This window comes from Cervus elaphus, chromosome 20, assembly GCF_910594005.1.
Source record: "Cervus elaphus chromosome 20, mCerEla1.1, whole genome shotgun sequence".
In the NCBI taxonomy this organism is placed as follows: domain Eukaryota; kingdom Metazoa; phylum Chordata; class Mammalia; order Artiodactyla; family Cervidae; genus Cervus; species Cervus elaphus.
Window position 1 is genome coordinate 99,955,398 of NC_057834.1, and position 21,862 is coordinate 99,977,259.

The window sequence follows — 21,862 nt, forward strand, 5'->3', positions numbered from 1 at the left end:
CTTTCATTCTCAGCTCTTGATAACCGATAGCAGTCTGGTGAAGTCACCTTAGCTCTTATATACAAAATGAGAGTGATGCATGATTTTAGGATCTCAGCCCAAACCTGTCAAGAGTCTATGATGCATTCTGTGGCTGCCTCCTACAGTCTGGACAGCAGCTTGGTTTACCAGCAACAAAAATTTCCCAGAAAACAAAACTCTCTTAACATTACTGAGAAAAACAACCCAAATCGGAAATGCTTCAGTCCTTAAGAAAAAGTCACCAACAAAGGAAGAGAAGTGGTTATCCTCCCTCCACGGTTTTATATCCCAAGACCCTTGGAGTGTCCCTGTCTCCTTATCAAATTGATTGTTCAGTCCAGATAAGAAGATTAAATAGTTCCTGAGGGACACTGTGGCCCCAGGAGTTACAAGATTGAAAAGGAATTAGCCATTATTTACTTTAACAAATGGAATAGAGAAATCCACAAACAGAAGCACACTATTTCAAAGACAAACGTGTCCCTACAACCTAAGGTACACAGATCCTATTATAGTTTTCTGTTAAGAATCTGCCTTCACAAGAGAACCCTGTTAGAGCTCACCTAGAAATAAGGTCCCAAAGGAAATGGCAAAGCCTCTTTGCAACACAGAGAGGCAAACTTTGTGAATGAACCCTTAGTAATCCAAATTCCTCCCATGCTTCCTTAAGCTTACACCCAACACTAGATTCGTGAACGCTGCCAGAGATTACAGTGATATTTTTGGAAAAAAGAAAAAGATAGTATTCTCTATTTAAATGATTTGATATTGTTTGCCTAGTATATATCTCCTCTGTAAAATCATACGTGATTTTTTTTTGAGTAGGATAGCTTTATAATAGGAAGTTATTTAAAATATATAGACTAGCAAAAGCTGAAATTCAGTTACACTTGATGTAAACATTTGGTTTCATGGCTTCAATTTTTCTTTAGCTTCAATGCTACATACAAAGAGTATTTTTTTTCCAAGCCAATTTCTCCTTAAGGGATGGAACACTTCATCACTTTACTATATTTCTCATCAGAGGACTAGTTTGGGCTTTGTGCAAAGATCCACAGGCAGGCTAGAAACTCTCTTGAAAAGCTCTTAGTTAAATTGATCACACAGGATGGCAGGATTAGAATGATCTCAGAAATTCATCCCTGTTCTAAAACTTGGTGATTCTATCTTTCTGAGTATAAAACCATATAGGAGAGTAACAATATAAGAGGCTAGTATCAAGCACAAGAGGGTTACTTTTAAAACTAATCTCAGCTTGTTAGGGGGACATAGAAATCACTTAAGAGTGAGTTTTTAGTGATCAAAAATACTTTTCAGCCTATCAAAGACTAGATAAACCAGGTACTTTGTTCTCATTGACAACCTTAAGATAAAGAAAGTAGATGAAATTGTACAGATGAAACAACGGTGCTCCGGAGAGGAAGACAGCCCCCGAAGTCACCCTTGTGGGTGGCCGTCTGCGCAGGAGCCCATCTGTGAGACAGGCGCCTTATTGTGTGAGATCTTCCTGTTTTTGCAGTATGAAACAACTGCCAAAGTCATTAAAGTCACAATGACTTTATTAGGGACTAAATTTTGACTCATATTTTACACTTAGTTAGTCATAACTTAATAAGAATTCCCGGGCATCAGGAAAAGTGAAGAGGCTTAAAATTCTGCCTGAAATGATGGGATACTAGTAGAATGCTTGCAGTAGAAGGCAGTTGAAACTGGGGCCCCACCTCAGCAAGAAATGGAAGTAAGACAAGCTCATCTTTTAGTTCTGGCACTGGCCAGATGTATGATCTTGGGTAAAGATGAATTAAATTCTTGGTGCTCAATTACTGCAGTTGTAAAATGGTGAATTTCTCAGGTTCTTCTTGATTAAAAAAAATTGCGTCTTCCATATTCCTAATTTTACATGAGAAAAAAATGAAGAAGACCCAAAGAAGGTGAAGGACCTGATTCCTAAACACTTACAGTTTTCTTTGCAAAATCTGATTTAAAAAACAATAAAAATGGGAATACAGTGTACTTTTTCTAAAACTCTTTATAAACTCAGTTTCCACAGTTCTTCACATTTCAGATTATCTGACAATGTGCATCTCATCTCCTGGGTCCTTTTGTCTTTCCCTATGAACTCTATCAGCTGTTTGAAACTTGCTGTCCAATTTCTTTGATGACATGTTTGTTCTATTTAAGAAGCAAATGGAATTGAACTGAGTGAGTTGGTAATGGGGTTAAGAAAGGAATAATCTGCCATTGTCCATTAATATCTACTTAACTAGAGACTATATAGTTCTGTCAACTACAAATTGGCACTTGCCATCTACCTCTACAGGATTAAATCACATGTTGCTGCAGCTGGTGACCTTCAATATCCCCTAAAGGGAGTTCAGGGTGACAGCAGAAATGAGGCACTCTGTGCTTAGGGAAAACTTGGCAGGACAGGTCTTCAGATAGTTAAAGATTTTCAGGAGCTGATTTTATGAGCCCAATTCTTGTATCTCCTCATATCTATAAAAGCACCAAAATCCTTCAGAGTGATGACTGCTTCTCATGGCTAGCAGAAAACTTCATGGGATAAGCAGAAACTTTCTGGAAAAATATGTGCTCAATTGTATGTATTCCCCCTTCACCAAAATCACATATGTATGTATACTGACCTTTCCCCCTGCTTCTTTGAAGCAGTTTCCCAGAGCTATCTGAAGTATTGTCTCCCTAGGTGCAGTCTGCATTTAGTCTCAAATAAAACTTAACTCACATCTTTGACGTTGTGCATTTTTTTTTTAAGTTGACAATTCCATGATTGGGCATTCTAGCAGACACATACTGCTGTATTAATACCTGGAGTAAATCTCTGGTACTCCAAGGAATATAGCTAAGTCATTCTTACTGCCCATGTGCCAGATCAGAAAGAAAAACATCTAAACATATTAGAATTGAGTGATTCTCTTCTTAACTGTACAGTAACATCATAATCCACAATAAATAAGTATGCAATGAAAAACAATCATGGAAACCTCTACCATAATTTTGTAGCAAAACACTGGCATTTAGGATGAAGCTAAAATGGAGTAAATTCCATTTGCTGGTTACAGGACTAGTATCTGTTCAAGTGATGTTTTAAAATTCAAGGTAGAGAGAAACCATTGGCACTTTCATATGTAGAACTGAAAAACATGAAAAGAATTTAAATATAACTTTGTATATAATTGCTCTACAACTTTATACTAGGTCTTGAACAGTTCTCAAAATCATTAGTTGTTCCTTCTTACCCATCTGTTTATCTATACTCTTTGCTGCTTGATTTTGTTTTTAAAGATTTTCTAAAAACTTTTCAAGAGGAGATTTGGTACATATTATCGGGAAGCTAAAAAATTGACTTTTCCTAGACCTAAAGTAATCCTCATAAAAATATTTAGAGAAATTTGTCATGAACTAACATTCCCCTAACTCTGAGAGTAACTAAATGACACAATTAAATAGACAAAAGACACTATTTTTGTATCTAAAGACATATTTTCACTATGCATTTAACTATAACTTATATGCATTTAACTATAAATTATATAACTATAATTTATAGCTTATAAATATAGTATATGAGCATATTTATGCTTTCACATATGTAGGGTTTCTAGATTTAGTAAATAAATATCCAAGATACTGAGTTAAATTTAAATTTCAGATAAACAACAAATGTTTCTTTTTAGTATAAATATGTACCAGATATTACATGTCCCAAATATCTCTTAAAGAGATTGGATTTCAAAGTCATAACACTCATAATGTGTCAGGTTTGGAGGTATAGTATATTCTTAGATAATTTAAAATATTCAAACTTGTTCTTTTTGATAGAAGTCTTTCCTTCTGATGAGAAACACCTGCAACTGTTACTGGAGCTTCGTAATTTCAATTTATGTACTTGAGTTTTCCCTTTTAATCTGGTTGTTAATAGTGACAGACTCCCTCCCCCCTCCCATAAAAAAGGGGCTATGGCAGATTTGGGATGCTGGCCTGATAACTAAATACAGCATAGGCTTTATTTATTCATTTTTTTTTTTTTTACAGATGATAAAAATCACTGTAGCAATTGAAAAAATCGAGGAATCAAGGTACACTATTTAGTTACTCTTTTACATTTAAGCCTTCTATCACTTTTTCTGTGCAAGATGGTTAATATTTAACCTCAAGCTTCTAAAGCCAGCTCTAAGGCCATGGGATGTTAATATGATTCCAAAGTAGATGACCAAGGTTTCTTTTGAACCATCTCACAGCCAGAGGTTCTACAACTTGTTACATTTTTTAAATTAGAAATCTTACCATGGATCAGACCCATGGGCAGTTCAGTCTAATGCCCTCTCTTGACTAGTGGAAAACATGATATGTGCTTGAAGGCCTTCATACTTAACTTGAAAGCAATACCCCAGAACAAGAAAATCATCCCCATAAGGACTGGTCATGACTCTCTTTAGGAACTGATTTCCAATTTTATCCTATTACATTCTCTGTGTTGTTTAAAGTCCTGTATTAAATATTGCCTTATTAAAATTTTCAGTATTTTTGCAGCCATAAAAATCTACCAAAGCTGATTTTTGAGATTACTACTATACCTATTTTAAACACATTATGTGGCACATATTGTGTTTAATGTTAATTATATTGATTTCTGCTACCAATTGTCATATGCTCTTTGAAATAAAAGACAACAGGATACTTCAAAATTTGCCCTGGGAATCACTGCTTCCCAGGTTTGGGACAACCCCCTAGTTTGGAAATTTTCAAGATTAACTCTAGGGGCCATCAAATAAAGAAAGAAAATCCCCAGATGACACTGAAATATCCTTTTCTTCCTTGAATAAATATACACTGTTTTAGTATTTTGATAATCCCTATACTAGAATATGTACTTGCAAATTGAGAAGAATCTGCCATAGATTAGAGATTTGAGTATATTTTTAAACCTTAAAGGATGAATTGTCTTAAGTAATTTATCTTCAAAAAAGATAGTCAACTTGTTTTACATTTTGTCTTTTCTGTTATTAGCGACTAAAATGTGTAAAAGATGAATGGATACTTTGAACAAGTGTCCATACAGTGCACTCCCAGATGTTTAAGTTTGTTGGAGTATGAAAGGCTTATAAAAATAGTTTCAGAGTTGGATGCATAGATTATACATGAATTAGAAAGGGTTCTGATTATAGGATGGCTTTACCAGTGGGGTCTAACAGCATAAATAAGACTCTAACAATAGACTCAACATCATAATACCATGACATAGGATCAGCTGAGTATCCAACTAGGTCTGAAAATAAAATCCTATATTGTAACTTAGACTGAGAAACTTGGCAAGTTGTTGAGCTTCTTGGAGAATGTTCTTCTACCTTTAAAATGAGAAGGTTAGAAAATTATATATACAGTGGTTGCCAAAGTGTATGAGACCTTTGTAGAATTTTCACTTAAAACTGAATTTTGTCTCTGAATTTTAAAAGAATCTGAACTCCTGGCATCTTTTTCAGTTGATTTGCATCTGGGTGGAGGTTTCAGTTGGCTCTTCAGCACCTAAACTCCTTTCATTGTTGACAAGAAATTAACTAGAGAATTCCCCTGATATTCTGCTGCAGGTGTGATGCAGTGCTATGTCATACAGATTATGTGACCCATGAGTTACTCATAGAAGTTCTGGCTTGCTGGTTGACATTTAGATTATTCACTAGTCTAAGGAGTGCAAACCAGAATTGCCAGAGAGAGAGATGAAGCCTGTCAGATGAAGCTGTAACTCAACATGGCCTTGTGTTAATGCCATACTGTCAGAAGGTTTATTTTGGAGATGTCCAGCTGTTTCAAATCTAACCTTTCATGATTTCATGACTTAGCCAATTTTGTGAAATTAAGAGACTTCAGAAGTTATTTAGTATTAAACAGAAGCTATGAATGGCCACAGACTGACTGCCTGACATAAGGTGATAACTGCACTAAATATGGATTTTATTCAGATTTCCACAGGTGAGGTCAATCCAGCAGCACATCTGAATTGAATATATGGCCAGGGTAGGGATAAGAGGAGTATCAGCAATATGTCGGGAAGGAAAAGTACAACCAATAATGGCGTAAGGACTAAGCTGCTATGCTTTAGACACAGCAGATATGGCTGTATTTTAGACATGACATGTATTCACCTACATGCTCCCAATTGAGTATGCAATGACTAATGTCAGTCTCTATAGAGTTTATATTCTTGTTCACAGAACGCAGATTTTCCAAAAGAAAAATAAGCTGAATACTCCAGTGTCAAACCAAACAACAATAAAAATGTGCTTCATATTTCTGCTTACAAAGAAAGAGCAATATTTCTAAGACTTTGTTCTCTGTTATCTGATTGATTTGGGAGAAGGCTCCTGTACAAAATTTTCCTGCTTCTGAGGGTACTTTGAAGAGTCACTGTGAACCAGATGGGGAGCTCTGAACAAAGCTAACAATTAGGAAAACTAGTATTGGTTATAGGAAGCACCTATGTGTAGCATGGTATAGTGCAACAGGAAACAGAATTCTTGAATTCTAATAGATTTGCTACAAATAACATAGCTAGTTCTCAACAAATTAAGTTTCCAAGTGTGTGAAAGTTTTAGTTGCTCAGCCATGCCCAACTCTTTGGGACCCCATGTACTGTAGCTCACCAGGCTCTTCTCTCCATGGAATTTTCCAGACAAGAATATTGGAGTGGGTAGCCATTCCCTTCTCCAAGGGATCTTCTCAACCCAGGAATCGAACCCGGGTATCCCACATTGCAGGCAGATTCTTTACCACCAGAGACATCAAGGAAGCCCAGCCTTCATGCAATTGATCCAATAAATATTTACTTGAACGCCTACCACATGTCTAGAGCTATTCCAAATGCCAGATCTATAGTAATGAACTAGGTAGAAACAATTCATGTCACCAATAACATTAGAGTCAAAGACAGGGGATTAGTGAAAAAAAAGAAGTTCTATAACAACAACAACAACAACAAAAGTAAAAAATCATAAATTGTGACAGCAAATTGTAAAACAAATAAGCTACTGAGTTAGGATAATCACAATAAAAATGGTCTCTCTAAAGAGATACCATCTAAGCTGAGGTCTGAACAGTAATAAGGAGGATTGGTTGAATGCTAACTTTAAAATTCTTTGATTATATGTTTTGTTAGCAAGTCATAGAAAAATAAAATAAGTCACCTTGTGAATTTCCCTTTAATTATTATTTTTAAGTCATTTGACTTTGAAGCAAAGAGAACAGATTTGATTCAAAGCATCATGATTTAGTGTCTGAGGATCTTGGACACATCAGCTTGCATCTTGGTTTCACACTGAATATGGAGATATAATAATACTTTTTCCTTGGTGATCATCAGATGAGAAAACATAGATGACAGTGCTGTGTAAGAAGCAAAGTGCTCTTCAGATAGCTTTCCTTACCATGCTATCTGGGATCTGATAACACAAAGATATCAAACAGCTATACACTTAAAGAGAGTGGATTCTTATGTAATGCTCTATCCTGGTACCTCAGGAAGATTTAAGAGCAAATAAGCTGTCAGTGAAGACATGGTCCTTAAAAATCTCTACATGGCCCCATAATTAATGTTCACTCAGGCAGAACCAGATTTCTTGGGAAAGGGCAGTCCTGGCTCACATTGTTAGATTTGAAAAGAAGTGGTCAAAGAAGAAAAGTTTCTCTTGAATTATTACTTACTAAAACTCCTCCTTATTCATTACCTTTATGAAAAAGCTCATTTTTTTACTCAATATATTTATCTTATTCGAAACATAAAGAGAATCCATTCTTGCCCAGGAGTCATGTGTTTTGTTTGTTTATTTTTGGCAAAGTTCTCCAATTTTACAATTTATCAAGGGCCCTAGACAGGCTTTTTTGAAAAGCAATCTATGACCTTTATTAGTTTGAAAATTTTACTGGTAATATTTTACTTACATAGCATTCAACAATGACCTTACCTTAATGCCTCAAACACATAAAAGAAGATTACTAGTAAAGGAGCATTTTAAATTATTGCAAGCAAAACAAAATGAATGCCTTGAAATTAGATTATACTGATTGTAAAGTGTTTGAAAAACAATACTGATTAATCTTGAGATACGGTCAGGGAAGCTCCCATGCAATTGGTAAGGAAGATGCAAATGAATGTTGTGTAACTAGATCCTGAGTGTGTTACAATGCAGCAGGAAAAAATTCTGTGGCAGTTCATCTTGTCAAGAACACAAGTAATGTACTGGTCCTTGCCAAAAAAACATACCCATTGCATCAATAAACGCAGATCTAGCTAAATCATTCTGACCAATTACAGAACGGAGCCAGTATCAGCGATCACAATGGACAGGAGCTGAGAGAGGGAAGAAGGCACTGTACCCTTTCATCTTGGTAGATGGGTAGCATCTGACCAGTGAAACTGACCCTTCTGGGCTATTACAGCAGGAGTTGGAGTCCATCTCATTAGTGACCCATCAGAAAGTCCCTAGCTTCTCAAAATCAAACTGGTGTGCAAAAGGATACCAGAAATGCACATTACCCCTGGATAATCGAAGCATGTTCCATGAATTTAAAGTTTTTGAAAATGCAAAAAAAAAATTTCCCATCTTTAAAGTGCTGTGCCCACTAGTGAAATCATTACCTGTCCTAGTGTTGGTCAAAACCATGGTAAGTTATCAAAATTCTTCTAGCCAACAAATTTCCTAAGTGACCAAATCAAGTGGAACTGCAGAGAGCTTTTCCAAAGAAAACCACCACCAAACCAATTACCATCAACTGGTCAAAGCCTTCATTTGCTTTTCACTTCTGTTCTGACCATAAGACAGAAGTAGAGCTATGTCTCCTTGATAATTTTTAGCCCCACTACCCTAAGCAAACATGAAGCCTCAAAAATTTGAAGCACAATTTCAGGAGTCAAGAGCTAGCAGTTTGAAACAGACATAAATAAAATCCCAGATAATGAAAATGTTAGCTATGATATTAACTGGTAAGATAGCTAAGAGAATGGTCTATGAAAATTTGATTCAAGTCAAAGTAGCTAAGGCAGGATTTCAAAAAAGTAAGTCAAGAAGTCTAGCAGACCTATGATGTATTTGAGCCAAGCGAGGTTTTCTAGGCAACAAAATACCAAAAGAGGGGTAAAGCCTACATCTCTTCATTCTCAAGTTATCATAAAACTTCCTTACTTTCAATAGGTCTGCTGATATTGAGCAGATAGAGGGTAGAGAGGAAGTTAGAAGTTCACTGCTGTGAACAAGTGCTACTCAAATTTTAGACTATATTTTTCAACTCTGTCAGTTCTTTTCTTATACTTAAATGATTATCCTGGCTATTAAATAATCTCTTCTCCCCACTTTCACTCCAGAAATGAAATCTTTTACATTTTTTTAGTTTTCAAATTCAAGTCCTGTATCTTATAACAATGGCCAAAAAACTAAGCTTTCTTATTCATCCAAGAGTTAGAAAATTTCATTTCCTACATTACATACTCACTCTGTACTACTTAATAAGTAATGGTTAGCAATGAGTAAATATCAAAAGAGCTAAGGTTAGACCATTAAGTATATTTTAGGCATGGAATAATTTCCCCTAGTAAATACTATCCAGTAGTCCCCTTGTATCAGTGGAGGATATGTTCCACGACTCCTGGTAGATACATGAAACCGAAGACTGTACTGAACTCTGAACATAAAATGCCTTTTCTTTTACCAATGATAAACTTTAATTTACAATTAGGCACAGTAAGAGATTAACAATAGTAAATAACACTAAAATAGAACAATTTTAACAATATAGTGTAATAAAAGTTATGTGAATGCAGTCTCTCGAAATATTGTATAAATTTAGTGCTTTCTCCATCTCAGTTAAGCACTTATCACACTGTGGCCATAGCTTTTGCAGCTTGAGGAGTAAAACTGGCACAATATTTCTTTTCTTTTTCACAATTTCACCAATAGAAGATTTGTTCTTACCATAGATCTTCGCAACCTCAGATACAATTCTTTTTATTTTCCTTATTAAGTCAAGAATTTTTACCTTTTCACTTAAAGGAAGCACATTTTATGACTTGTCTTAGGCATTTGGGACCATTATTATGTAAAACGTAAAATAACGGCCATTTGAAAACAAGCACTGAGATATCAGAACAGTTGATGGGATGGCCCTCCTATGGGCAGGATATGTTGGATAAAGGGGTGAATCACGTGCCTCTGGGTGGGTGGAGTGGGACAGTGCGTGATTTCACCACACTAATCAGAACAGCGCACAATTTAAAACTTATAAATTGTTTACTTCTGGAATTTTCCATTTAATATTTCTGGACTGCTGTTGACCACGGGTTACTGAAACAGTAGAAAGCAAAACCACAAATAGGGTGGTGGGGCTACTACAAGCCAGAGGATCAGTTCTTTCCAAGTCATTTTCCCTTCATTTTTTCCTGCATCTTCTCATTTTAAGGATTTAGGTTAATAGCTTAAAATTCATCGATGTTTTATTGCAAGTTATTTGCAATATTTGCTAAATTCAGATATCTACAAACATCAAAATTCATTTTGAGCTACCTAGACAAATTAAAATGTATCTCTATCGACTATAAGTGAGGTTTATTTGATTTAAAATGTTGACAAAGCATTAATTACATCAATACTGTTTGTAAATATGTAGCTGCCAACACTGTTAAACCCAGCTTCACCAAGATGTTGGTAACACAACTCAAGAATCCAGAAAGCATATTTGAGTTGAGAGAGCTTTGGCAGAAAAATTCTGGGGTGCAGGGATAGAGTCAATCTGAGATAACTGTCTTCATTTCTACTTCCTAAACTAATAGCTCTGTTAAGCAGCAGAGAGAATTGAAACATTGACTATTTTTTCACCAGTTGGTAAAACTTTCCAGTTTATCACCTTCAATTTCAGAGAGAGGAAAGGAAGAAATAGAAAGAAGCTGAGGGCAGTTATGCAAATCACAGGGGTTTTACTACTTAAACTTTGGCATTGGGATCAGTGGAAAAGCAAATGAGTATCAAAAGTTTTAAAAATATTGTCCTTTAATCCATTAATTTCATATATGGGAATCTAAGAAAAGAATGAAGAAATACATGATTATGTTAACTGAAAAAGTTGAAAATAAATTATCTGTGGGGTACCATTTCAGTTTCACAAAAATAAAAATGTTAATACTGGTTGCCTTAATGAGATTTTTCTATCTGATGATATATTAAATCAGATATATTATTATTCATAATAATTCAGAAGTTGAAAGAGCAAAAAACAAAGAGAAGCATAACAAAACAATCAATGTCAGGGGCATTTAAAGTAACTTTCTCCAACTATTTCCTGCTAGATTTTGACCACAAAAGTTTCAGGAATACTAAATTAGTTCTCTTTATTTGAAATGATTAAGATATGGATAGCTTTTATTCAGGAAAGGTAATGAGAAAGACAATGAGAAGGTTAAAAATCAATGCAAATGCAAACTAAGGAAGGAATGTCCCATGTCTTTATTAAGCTTAATCAGCTTTTTGCTGAAGATGAAGAGCAAGTTGGATTTTGTACCTCAGTCTTCCATTAATTAACCTGATGACCCTGGAGAAGTAATGCCATAATAAAATCACTCTTCATTTAGATTGTGTTTTACATTTTTCAAAGATCTTTGGAGCATATTGGATATTTAATCCTCAGTTTTTAATAATCCTTATCTATAAAATGAAGTCTTCAGACAGATATCTATGGGTCCTTTTGGGCTCAAGGTTCTAGAATTTTGTCAAATGCAACCACATAGACTATAACAAAAAAGAATATATTCAGATCTTTTTTGGTTAGGTTTATTAACTTTTACCATCCATTCTGACCAAAAACAGTAGATAGTTGCCAAATTAACACTCCACTTCACCCTGTCTGATTAATTTTATCATACAGCCTATGTGGTAGGGTTAGACAGACATCTTTATTTAACAACAATACCTCTTCTTACTGTGCCCAAAACAACTATTTAAAATTATCAGATATAAAATGCCAAAACCTCTTGTCTTAAAGGTAAATTCTTAAAACTGGATACATCATTTTACCTCCTAGTATCTGTACTCAAATTTCATTTTTATAATTTGCTGAGGGTTATAACATTATGCACTATGCTGTTAGCAAAGAGTGAAGGGAACTAGACCACAGAGAGTTTTAAATGACCATTTTTAAGATGACCATATCTTGAATAGCAAAAAAAAAAAAAAAGATGAAATTGAGTCATGGAGATGAATTTTCTTTTCAATTAGTTCACTAAACTTCAATCTCTGAAGCATTTGAAATGGCAAGTAATTAACTGAAGGAAACATGTGATTCACGGGTGGAACTGCCTGATTTATAGCTTTTAAACTCTACTTTCACAGAAAGAAAAAAATTATCAAGCACTTTCTAAAGAGAAAAAGATTATCAGTCACTTCCCACAACAGAAACAAAAGAAACAGGAGTTTTACTGTCTTCTTCATTTCTAAATAACGTAACAGCCCTTTCTTTGTGGAAATACTTGGCTACTTTAAAGTAAATCAAACAAAGGAAGTTACAGTAAAATATCCAAGAGACTAAACAGCTTGGCACCAGTTGAGGGAAACATCACGTACAAGTGGGCAAGACAGAGAGAGGCTGGCAGTTCCCTGGAAAAATGCTAACGTGGAGGGATGTGCAGAGATGCACACCAACAACTGGCATAGAGCCTTCTGGAGCGTGAAATCCACTGACCACGGCACAAGTTTGTCCTGGCATCTTCTGGTTTGGTAAGTCCTAGCTTTCAGGGCTGAGCTATCTTGACTTGCTGAGCACACTTTTACTTAGGAGGAAGATGTTTTAGGAGAATAGCACAAAAGCAAGCTCCACCCTTGGCCTTTTATTTCACAGATAACAATGGTATGGATTTGGGGAACCTTCTAGACTGGCACACACTCTACAGGAAAAAAAAAAATAGATGAGAAATAAGTATAAAAAGATGTAAAACAGAGCTTTATTCCATTGACATAGTGTACTTATATTTTTCAAAACTAGTGTTCTAGATTTAAATTGTACTCTAAATATAATTATTATTATTTTTTAATATGGAGAGAAAGATTCCCCTTAAAATGACTTCTTTATTCTATTTTGAGAATATCTCACCTGCTAGCCAGAGGTACACCACTCAAAGATAATGTTCCTTCACTTCATTTCTGCTTGTGTTTTTTTTTTAATTTATTTATTTTTAATTGGAGGATAACTGCTTTACAATGTTGTATTGGTTTCTGCCAGACACCAACAAGAATCAGCCATACACATACATATTTCCTCTACCTCTTGAGACTCCTTCCCAACTCCCACTTTATCACACCCTTCTAGGTTGTCACAGAGCACCGGGCTGAGCTCCCTGCGTCCCACAGCAAATTCCCACCAGCTATCTATTCTACACATGGCAGTGTGTGTATGTCAATGCTACTTTCTCAATTCATCCCACTGTCTCCCTCCCCCGCTGTGCTCATAATCTGTTCTCTATTGCTGCCCTGCAAACAGCTGCATCACATTTCTGCTTGTTTTTTAGAGATGTGTTCACTTGGGGACTTTCAAGTGAGTTAAGCAGAAAGATTAAACTTAATGGATTAGAATTCAGCGAAGGAAATGGTTCTGTAAATATCAATGCAGAAATATCTAAATTAAGTGAAATAGATTACAGATTGAATTTATTACAAAGCACTAAACAACTTCCCAAATCTTTAAGTTTTAATTAGAGTAGAATGTGGAATACGGAATTAAACTCAATAATACAACTCTATTTTGTCAAAGAAAGAATGACTGAAATAATATTGGATAAAGAAAAAACAAGTTAAATTTCTATTTCATCTTTGTATGAAAACAAATCCAAGGAAGACAGTCTCCACGTTACTTGTAGGAAATTTCCCTGTATTAATTATTGCTACAGAAGCAATGCTCTTCGGTTTTATGGTCATACTGCCTGCACTGAAAGGACATTGTATAGGATGAAATTGCCCCAATTACTGGAGTGGGTAGCCATTCCCTTTTCCAGGGGATCTTCCCAACCCAGGGATCAAACCCAGGTCTCCCACATTGCAGGTGCATTCTTTACCAGCTAAGCCACCAGGGAAGCCCAAGAATACTGGAATGGGTAGCCTATCCCAGGGTCTCCAGGGGATCTTCCCAACCCAGTAATCAAACCCAGGCCTCCCACATTGCAGGTGGATTCTTTACCAGCTGAGCTGTCCGGGAAGCCCTATTTTAATCATAATAAAAATTTAAATATACCAATAATAGCCTCTCTCCATTTTCTTTTTATTTGAGGGAGAGTAGGTAAAAAGGGAATTAGAGGGTAGGCTAAAGTCCTTTAAACAAAACTTTACTATCTTTCTTAGGCCATGTTAGAGATCTTGAATTTAGCAAACTGATGCAGTAGATTAGTTTAATATCATTACTTACAGTTTTCTGGGTGCTTTATAACCATTTTCTACAGCTATATTATTCTTCCCCCTTTTTTATGTTAACAGACACTGCTTCCCAGCCAAGAGCTGGAGGTTTTTAATGGCTGGTCTACAAGCCCAGTGGATTTCCCTGTGGTTCAGATGGTAAAGAATCCACCTGCAATAAAGAAGACGTGGGTTTGATCCCTGGGTTGGAAAGATCCCCTGGAGAAGGGAATGGCTACTCATTCCACTATCCTTGACTGGAGAATTCCATGGACAGTGGAGCCTGGTGGGTTACAATCCATGGGTCGCAAAAAGTTGGACATGACTGAGCGACTAACACTTTCACAAGCCCAGAATATGGTATCTGCAGATTAGAATTTTGAGTCAGAATTACCATCAGTGATGGCTAGAGTTGGAAGAGTAACAGCTCCCAGAAACCACAATAACATTTCCTTGTAAGAGTAATTCAGTATCTCTATATCTCTATATTTATCTGTCCTATTTGGATCATGAGTAGTGAGTCAGATGGCCCTGGGTATGAATCCTGGCTCTAATCTTTACCAGATAATTTATTTCAACTCTCTAAGCCTCACTCTACTCATCTGTATAATGGGGATAAGAACAGTACCTATTTCAAAAGTTTCTATGAGTATTACTGATAGAATGTATTGATAGATTAGCAGTGTCTGCACACAAAATATTCACTTAAAAAAGTAGACTGGTTGTTTACTATTATTGTTCCATCAATAAACACTACAGCTGAAGTAGACCATGGAGATAGTCTTCTCCAACAATGTTTTTGTTGTTGTTAAGAAAAGGCAAAGATTCAAAATGATTCAGTTGTTTAAGATAATATATCTCAATAAAGACAGAGCTAGAATTCAAACTCATGGCTTATTCCCAGGCTCTTTCCACTTTGTTGCCCCCAATAACTTACATACATCTGAGCAAGCAAGAAAGAAAAGTTGTATCAAAACAATGTATAAGTCCCCCGCTTGGCCATAAGAACTGATTTTTATTGTGTTCTGCCCTCTAATCCAACGTCATCTCTAACATTTGTGGGGTCACATATCATAAGTTTAAATATATAAAACTATAAACTAAGCTACCTCCAATACTCCTACCTTAAGAGACATCCCTTCCTATGGAAGATCAGACTGAATTTAGAAATCTTGAATGTCTTGGATATGGTAGTGCAGGGGGATCCAGCTTGTGGACCATGCCCTACCCCGTTCTCTCTCCATGTCCCAGTACTGTCAGGGGCCTTGTATGTGGGTACCCCCATAAGTACACTCTCTGCTTGGACAGCCAGCATGTCTAAACTTCTCCCACACAACTCTCTCAAGCCAAACTGCTGCCTCTTGGCCACTCCTTGGACCTAAAGTTATGCTTTCTTGCAGCACATCCAGGAAAGAGGCCTGAATAGACCGTGGAAGTGAGTTCAAAGCCATTTGAGCAGAAATGTGGGAGTCTAGTGGATGCAGTATAGACCGGAAGGGGTAACACAGGTGCTACCTTGACCCAGCAGCCTCTTCACCCCCTGGAGCAGAGCATAGCTGGACGAAGACCAGACTAGGCTCTCTATAAGCACAGGGTCTAGGAAGAGGACTCCTCCGGCCCCAAGAGGGGCACTCTTCTAATCATGTCATTTGATTTGGGGCAAAGTGGAATTAATCCCTTTCAATAAATGGTCATTGGCCTATCATCTTCCTAACAGAGGTGTTAGATGAATTTGTTGACCAATAAGGTCTATTCTTTTTCAGTTCTGCTAGATCCAACATTTCCCATCCTATTGACTATACAAGCAGATAGAGAATGACTCACCAACGGTAAGGAAATCAACCTACCATGGTCATATTTCAGTGACCTGCATCTTGGGTCCCAGGAGGCTCCAGGCTGGAAGAATTCTATGATTTTAATCCCTCCCGCCCCAAGGGCACAGGCAATTAGTTGGCTTCACATTTGGTGCTATAGTACAGCCCCACCTGAAGAAGCAGAAAAATAAACCTGCCTCGCCGAGAGGACTCATTCCCTCTGTGATGCTGTCTGTAGAAGACTTTCTGGTGCCCTTAAAGAATAAAGTCCCTCTATCTCCCTCTGCCGTCTTACAGACTTCCTTAGCAAATATTTACTGAAAGCCTGGGTCCTGATGCTCCATTGTAAAGAAGTCTGATACTATTCAGGTCTTTTCTTTATAACAGGAGAACCTCCATTTTCAAAGATAAGGCTCAAATCTTGTACTATACATAAAACAGCCCCAGAGCAAAGCTGGTTCAGAAATGGGGGACTTTAGGGGAAAGTTAGATCAGCGACCAACTGCTTGAACATAGCTCCCTAGTGCACATCACAGTCTGTTCATCTTTTGAAAAACATTCAACATGTCAGGTACAAATGACCCCTTCGACATTTTTCACCTGAAAATTTTAGGCAAGAAACTCTGCTTCCCAGTCAAACCTCCCTCTTCTCTGCCAGTCACAACGCCACCTCACTGGGACCGTTCTGTGTCGGTCCTTCCTCCGCCACTGTTGTTGTAACTCTGTACTTTTCTGCCTGCGTGTGTCAGGAAGGAGACAGGAAATTCTAGTCACCCTCAGAGCAGCTGCGCCATTCCCCCTCTCCTCCTCCAATGACGTCGGTTGGCTTTGGTGACACGAGGTCAGGAACTGAGCCACAGTGAAGGTCAGGAAGATAGGTCAGTGTTTATGCCGTTGTTGGGCTGGGGATCCTGCTGAGGTTATTTGCTTTCTTCCTTTCTATACTGTTTCTCTTTCCGTTCCTCTTTTTCTAATGTGGAGCCCAAGCATCCTGTTTTCAAAACATCTGACTGTTTTGCCACTGAGGAACTCAGGCTCTGATGCATTTCACTGAAGTGCAAGACAATTCTAATTCAGGAGGTGATAAAAGTTAAAACAAAAATTAATGAATAAATGTAATCAGGCAAGCTGTGGTTACAGAAAACAGCTCTCATACATCTAGCTGAACTTGGGCTGCTGGCAGAAGGTTCACTACACATTCTTCTCATCTTGAAAGACAATGTCTTTGCCTCGTAAAACTCCTGCTTAATCTGTTCCATCTTGCTGTAATTCTTGGGGGGAAAATAATCTACAATACTGAGCCACCTGGCTGCATCTTTCTCTGTAATTCTGGAAATCCATTTGGCCTAAAGGATGAGGGAGATTTGGGCTAAGGAGAAGTCATAGAAACAGTTTCTTATCTAACTCTCTGAGCCCTGAAGTTCACTTGGGATAGTTGGAATATTTGAGTCACAGCTTTCTTCAAAAAGGTTAAGAAAAAACAATAAACAAACAAATACATCCCAAGCCAGATGAACTGATATAGACACTTGCTTTTCCTCTACTAGATGCAGTCAATATTCTACCATTTGCATGTAGACTGGCATATATCTAATCTCCAAACACTAAAGCAAAACACTGGCTCTCCCATCACCACTCTTACGTAAGTTCAGAAGCTGCAAACAAAACTCAGCAGTCACTTAGCTGATCACAACTAGAGACACATATTGTTTTTGCAAAGATGTAGTGGATGCTTCCTAGGTGGCGCTTATGATAAAGAGCCCGCCTGCCAATGCAGGAGACAAAAAGATGCAGGTTCGATCCTTGGGTTGGGAAGATCCCCTGGAGAAGGGTATGACAACCCACTCCAATATTCTTGCCTGGAGAATCCCATGGACAGAGGAGACTGTTGGGGATACAGTTCATAGGGTAACACAGAGTCGGATACGACTCAAGCCACTTAGCACACTTAGCAACAGTGGATGCTATTAATAAGTTATCACTTCTTGAACTTTTCCTACATATCAGGGGCCTTGCTAAGTGCTTCAGATGGATAATCTCAGTCTTCACAACAACCTCAGCAAGATAGGTATACCACTTTTATCCCGTTTCACAGAAGAAAACTAAGTCTTAGAGCAGTTAAGTAAGTTGGCCAAGGCCAAGTAGCTAATAAATGACAGAAACAGGATTTCAACCATAATCTTTTGACTCCAAATCCCATGCTTTTCACATACTTCCAGTATAGAATATCTTCACACTTACTTCCAAGTCTGTAACTCAGAGATTTGCCACAGTTCCTTTATTCACTGAGAGTAAGCCAAAGATGACCAAAAAAGACTATATAATGATGATGATAATTTTAAACAGCAGTTCAGATGAAATACTCAAATAATTTTGACAATATTTAAAACTGAAAATGGAATTTTAATTTTACCACAGATAATTCAGTTCCCCCTAAACTGGTATAAATCAAGTTCTTTTTGGTGGCCATAAAAATATTCTCATTATATTACATTATATGTACTATGACTTAAGCTTCACCTGAGATGATTATCTGGATAATCAAGACTTTGGGGTTGGGGGTAAGTGGCTAAGTAAAAAGAGAGAGATCTTTGTAAAAACTGAAATTGACTTCTCCTGTCAGCTGGGCATTCATCACAGGGTAATTGCTTTGCCCTATAACCTCTCCAATGTAGCTCTAGAAACAGGTAAAGCTGCATGCCTTCTACTTAAGCTAACTGTGTCAACATTAAGGTTTAGCCCTTTCTTTAGGGTTAGCTCTATTCAACTTTCATTGCTTCCTGCACATGACACCATAAAGAGAAGCGGAAGCCCGAAGCATTTAGAATTCTCATTAGGACCTACATGGTCCCTGGTGCCAGTGTCTCATGAACTATACATTGAATATGAAATTATTTATAATAAATCTGCAAGACACACAATATCTAATTTCAGCACTCCAGACACTAAACCGGGTAGAATACACAAGGCATCAACATGCAAAAATAAAACTCATGGCAATTTGCAGTTTTTCAATGAGTAATCTTTTTCTGCCTCTAAAGCTAGGTGCCTACTTTATCTTAGTGACTCTAGAAGAAAGTTCAACGTATCTGTTATGGTGAAACTTGCTAAAAAAAAACTACCCCTAAACACAGAATCTACATCTTGCATACGTATCAATGATCACAAAATGCAAAGAACAGAGACTCTATGAATTCTTCAAAGGGGGCTAGAGCCTGTGTGAGACTCCTTCTTTGTGCATGGACTCCAGTGTGGTTTGGAGAAGTTACACAGTTAAGCCCTTCTCATGGGGAAGCAGTTGGTTGAGATTTACAACAGCCTGGAAAAAACCAGAATTTAGCTTCAATTGAGAAATTCAGAGAAAAGTCAACAAATAGTTAAACCTCAAACCTCTTTTTTTCCAACTCGAATCTGAACTAGACTTTGAGAGAGACATTTTTTTTCGTTGCCCTTTCATTAACCAACAAACAAGAGTAAGAAAAGTCCACTCTCTGTGCACCCCCACTAAACTTTGGGATGTGATGCTTCCTCTGCTCAGATCCTTTGAGCAGGAGCCAGCAAGTCTTGATAGGAAGGCAATCCTTTTAACCCCAGGAAAAAGGAGCAGGGACGCACATTCAGAGCTGGAAAGGGCATTTGGCAGGTGTGAAGCAAAGTCTCTTCCCATCCCCAGAACTCTTAAGACAAAAGATAATACCTCAGGCTAGGATGTTTGGGGATTTTGAAATGTGTATTTATGAGGGTGCAGTGTTAAGATTTCAATGAAAATAATAGACAAATACACATACATTCATATGTATATGTATATAATTAACATTCTCTGAGAGAAAAATACAAACAAAAAGCAACAACTCTCACTTCATAAATCAGCACTCTAAATCCAGGTGTTACTTAAACAAATGATATAATGGTAGATAATTAAAGCTCCCCAACACTAAATTTTGTCTGGGCATTGTACATAAAACCATTTCTTTGCAATATGAGTGGAACTTCATTTCAAACGATTCCATTATGCAAAGCAGCAAACTTTTAAAAAGTAATTTTATTTTTTGGAGACAAAGTATATTGCTTCTTTTTTTAATCTTAGGTCATACCAGCATCAGAAAAGAAAGGTTTTAGAATCCCAGAACGTCCTTCTGAGAATTTCAGACTTTAGGAAACTTCAGGGTAAATCATTCTCGCCAATGCTATACAGAAGTCGCATTATTTTCTTGTTCAAAAAAACATATATAACACTTGATTGCAACACAACAATTTCACCTATGGATTCATTCAGATACAAAACAAAAAATTTTTTTCGCTTGTATAGTTATTTGTATACTTCATAAACACTTCTCACCTTAAACACATTCCAAAAGACATCAATAAGAAAAAGGTTTGGTTTCTGGGAATTGTACTGAGGATAATAGCTTGGGCTGAAGCATCAAGACACAAGCCAAGTGTGGCATTTTCAAACAGAATCATCGGAGGCAGATCAGCAAAGCTGACAGTCGAGTCCCCATGCACCTCTGCAGCTGGCAGAGGCCAGGGGAGTCCACAGCTCGCCGCGCGGTAACACTTTCATGAATAAAACGGTCATCTCTTACCTTGTTAGATGCCATCTCACTAACAGAGCGGTAGGTCTGTATGGTCTCTAGCTGGTCTAAGCACCAGTCCAGTTCCTCTAGCGTTTCCATTGCTAATTTTTGATAAGATTCTTCTGCAAACAAACACACAGACATGTAGTTAGGCTGGAGCGGCTGCAGACTGTCCATAGCCGAGTCACCGCTGCCGCCGCTGATCCCGGCGCTACTGAAGGTGGCCCCGTGCTCCTTCATTATTTGCGCGCCGACTCCTTCCTTCCAGCTCTCTCCACCAGGAGAACAAATCACCGTGGTGCTCTGCCCGGGATGGCTGGTGCCAAGTTTTCACGCCCCCCGCCCCCGGGCTAGATGAGGTGTCTGCGATCTACCAAGAAACTTCCTCTGAGGAAGAAGGCGGGGAACCGGCTCTTAAAAGCTCATCTGCATACATGAGTCCGAAAACTAAAGGCAGAAGCAGTCAGTTTTCTCAGGCTCTCTGTGCCTTAGTCATCTCGGGATTTCTTTAGGGTGCGTGATGTCATTTCTGAGTGTTTGCAATCTAGAGGAGAAATGAGGAAAGCATTTTCTCATTTGGCTTTTCTTCTAAATGAAACGTACAACCGAAAAGTGGAGGGGGAAACTGACAGTTACATTGGAAGGCCTGTGCATTCATTCATTCCGGGGAAATGTGCAAATGTTGGAATAACTTTCAATTCAGCAGACACTGACCCACGCAAGCGAGGGGAGAAGGCTAGTCCTCCTCTCTTCTGAGTCTCCCTTTAAGTCGAGGCAAAATGAGGTCTCCCCGATAAGGCTTCAGTCTCTCGGAGACACTGTCTGGAGTTTTACGTGAACACATTTATTGGCCCTGGAGTCTAGGCAGTTCTTGTTATACTAAACAAAGCTAAAACTTCTCTTCTGCAACTCCCAGGATCACAGGGAAATTCTGAACCGGACTTTTAGGTGGAGCCAGATGTGACTGTGGCAGATTTTTTGATGAAAGCTGGGGGCTCAGATTTGTTACCATAGG

General features: G+C 37.6%; 1 protein-coding gene across 4 annotated transcripts in view; it reads right to left on the bottom strand.

The window, feature by feature from the left end:
- PDE4B (phosphodiesterase 4B) overlaps positions 1-21,862 on the bottom strand; it is a 649,316-nt gene that overhangs the window by 23,114 nt on the left and 604,340 nt on the right. For 3 of the 4 annotated variants that reach the window (XM_043876456.1, XM_043876457.1, XM_043876458.1), the window contains one exon: positions 20,857-20,969. In XM_043876456.1, the coding sequence (XP_043732391.1) occupies positions 20,857-20,969 (113 nt within the window). Of the gene's footprint in view, positions 1-20,856; positions 20,970-21,561; positions 21,581-21,862 lie in introns of those variants that run through there. The other variant, XM_043876459.1, reaches the window with a different exon arrangement.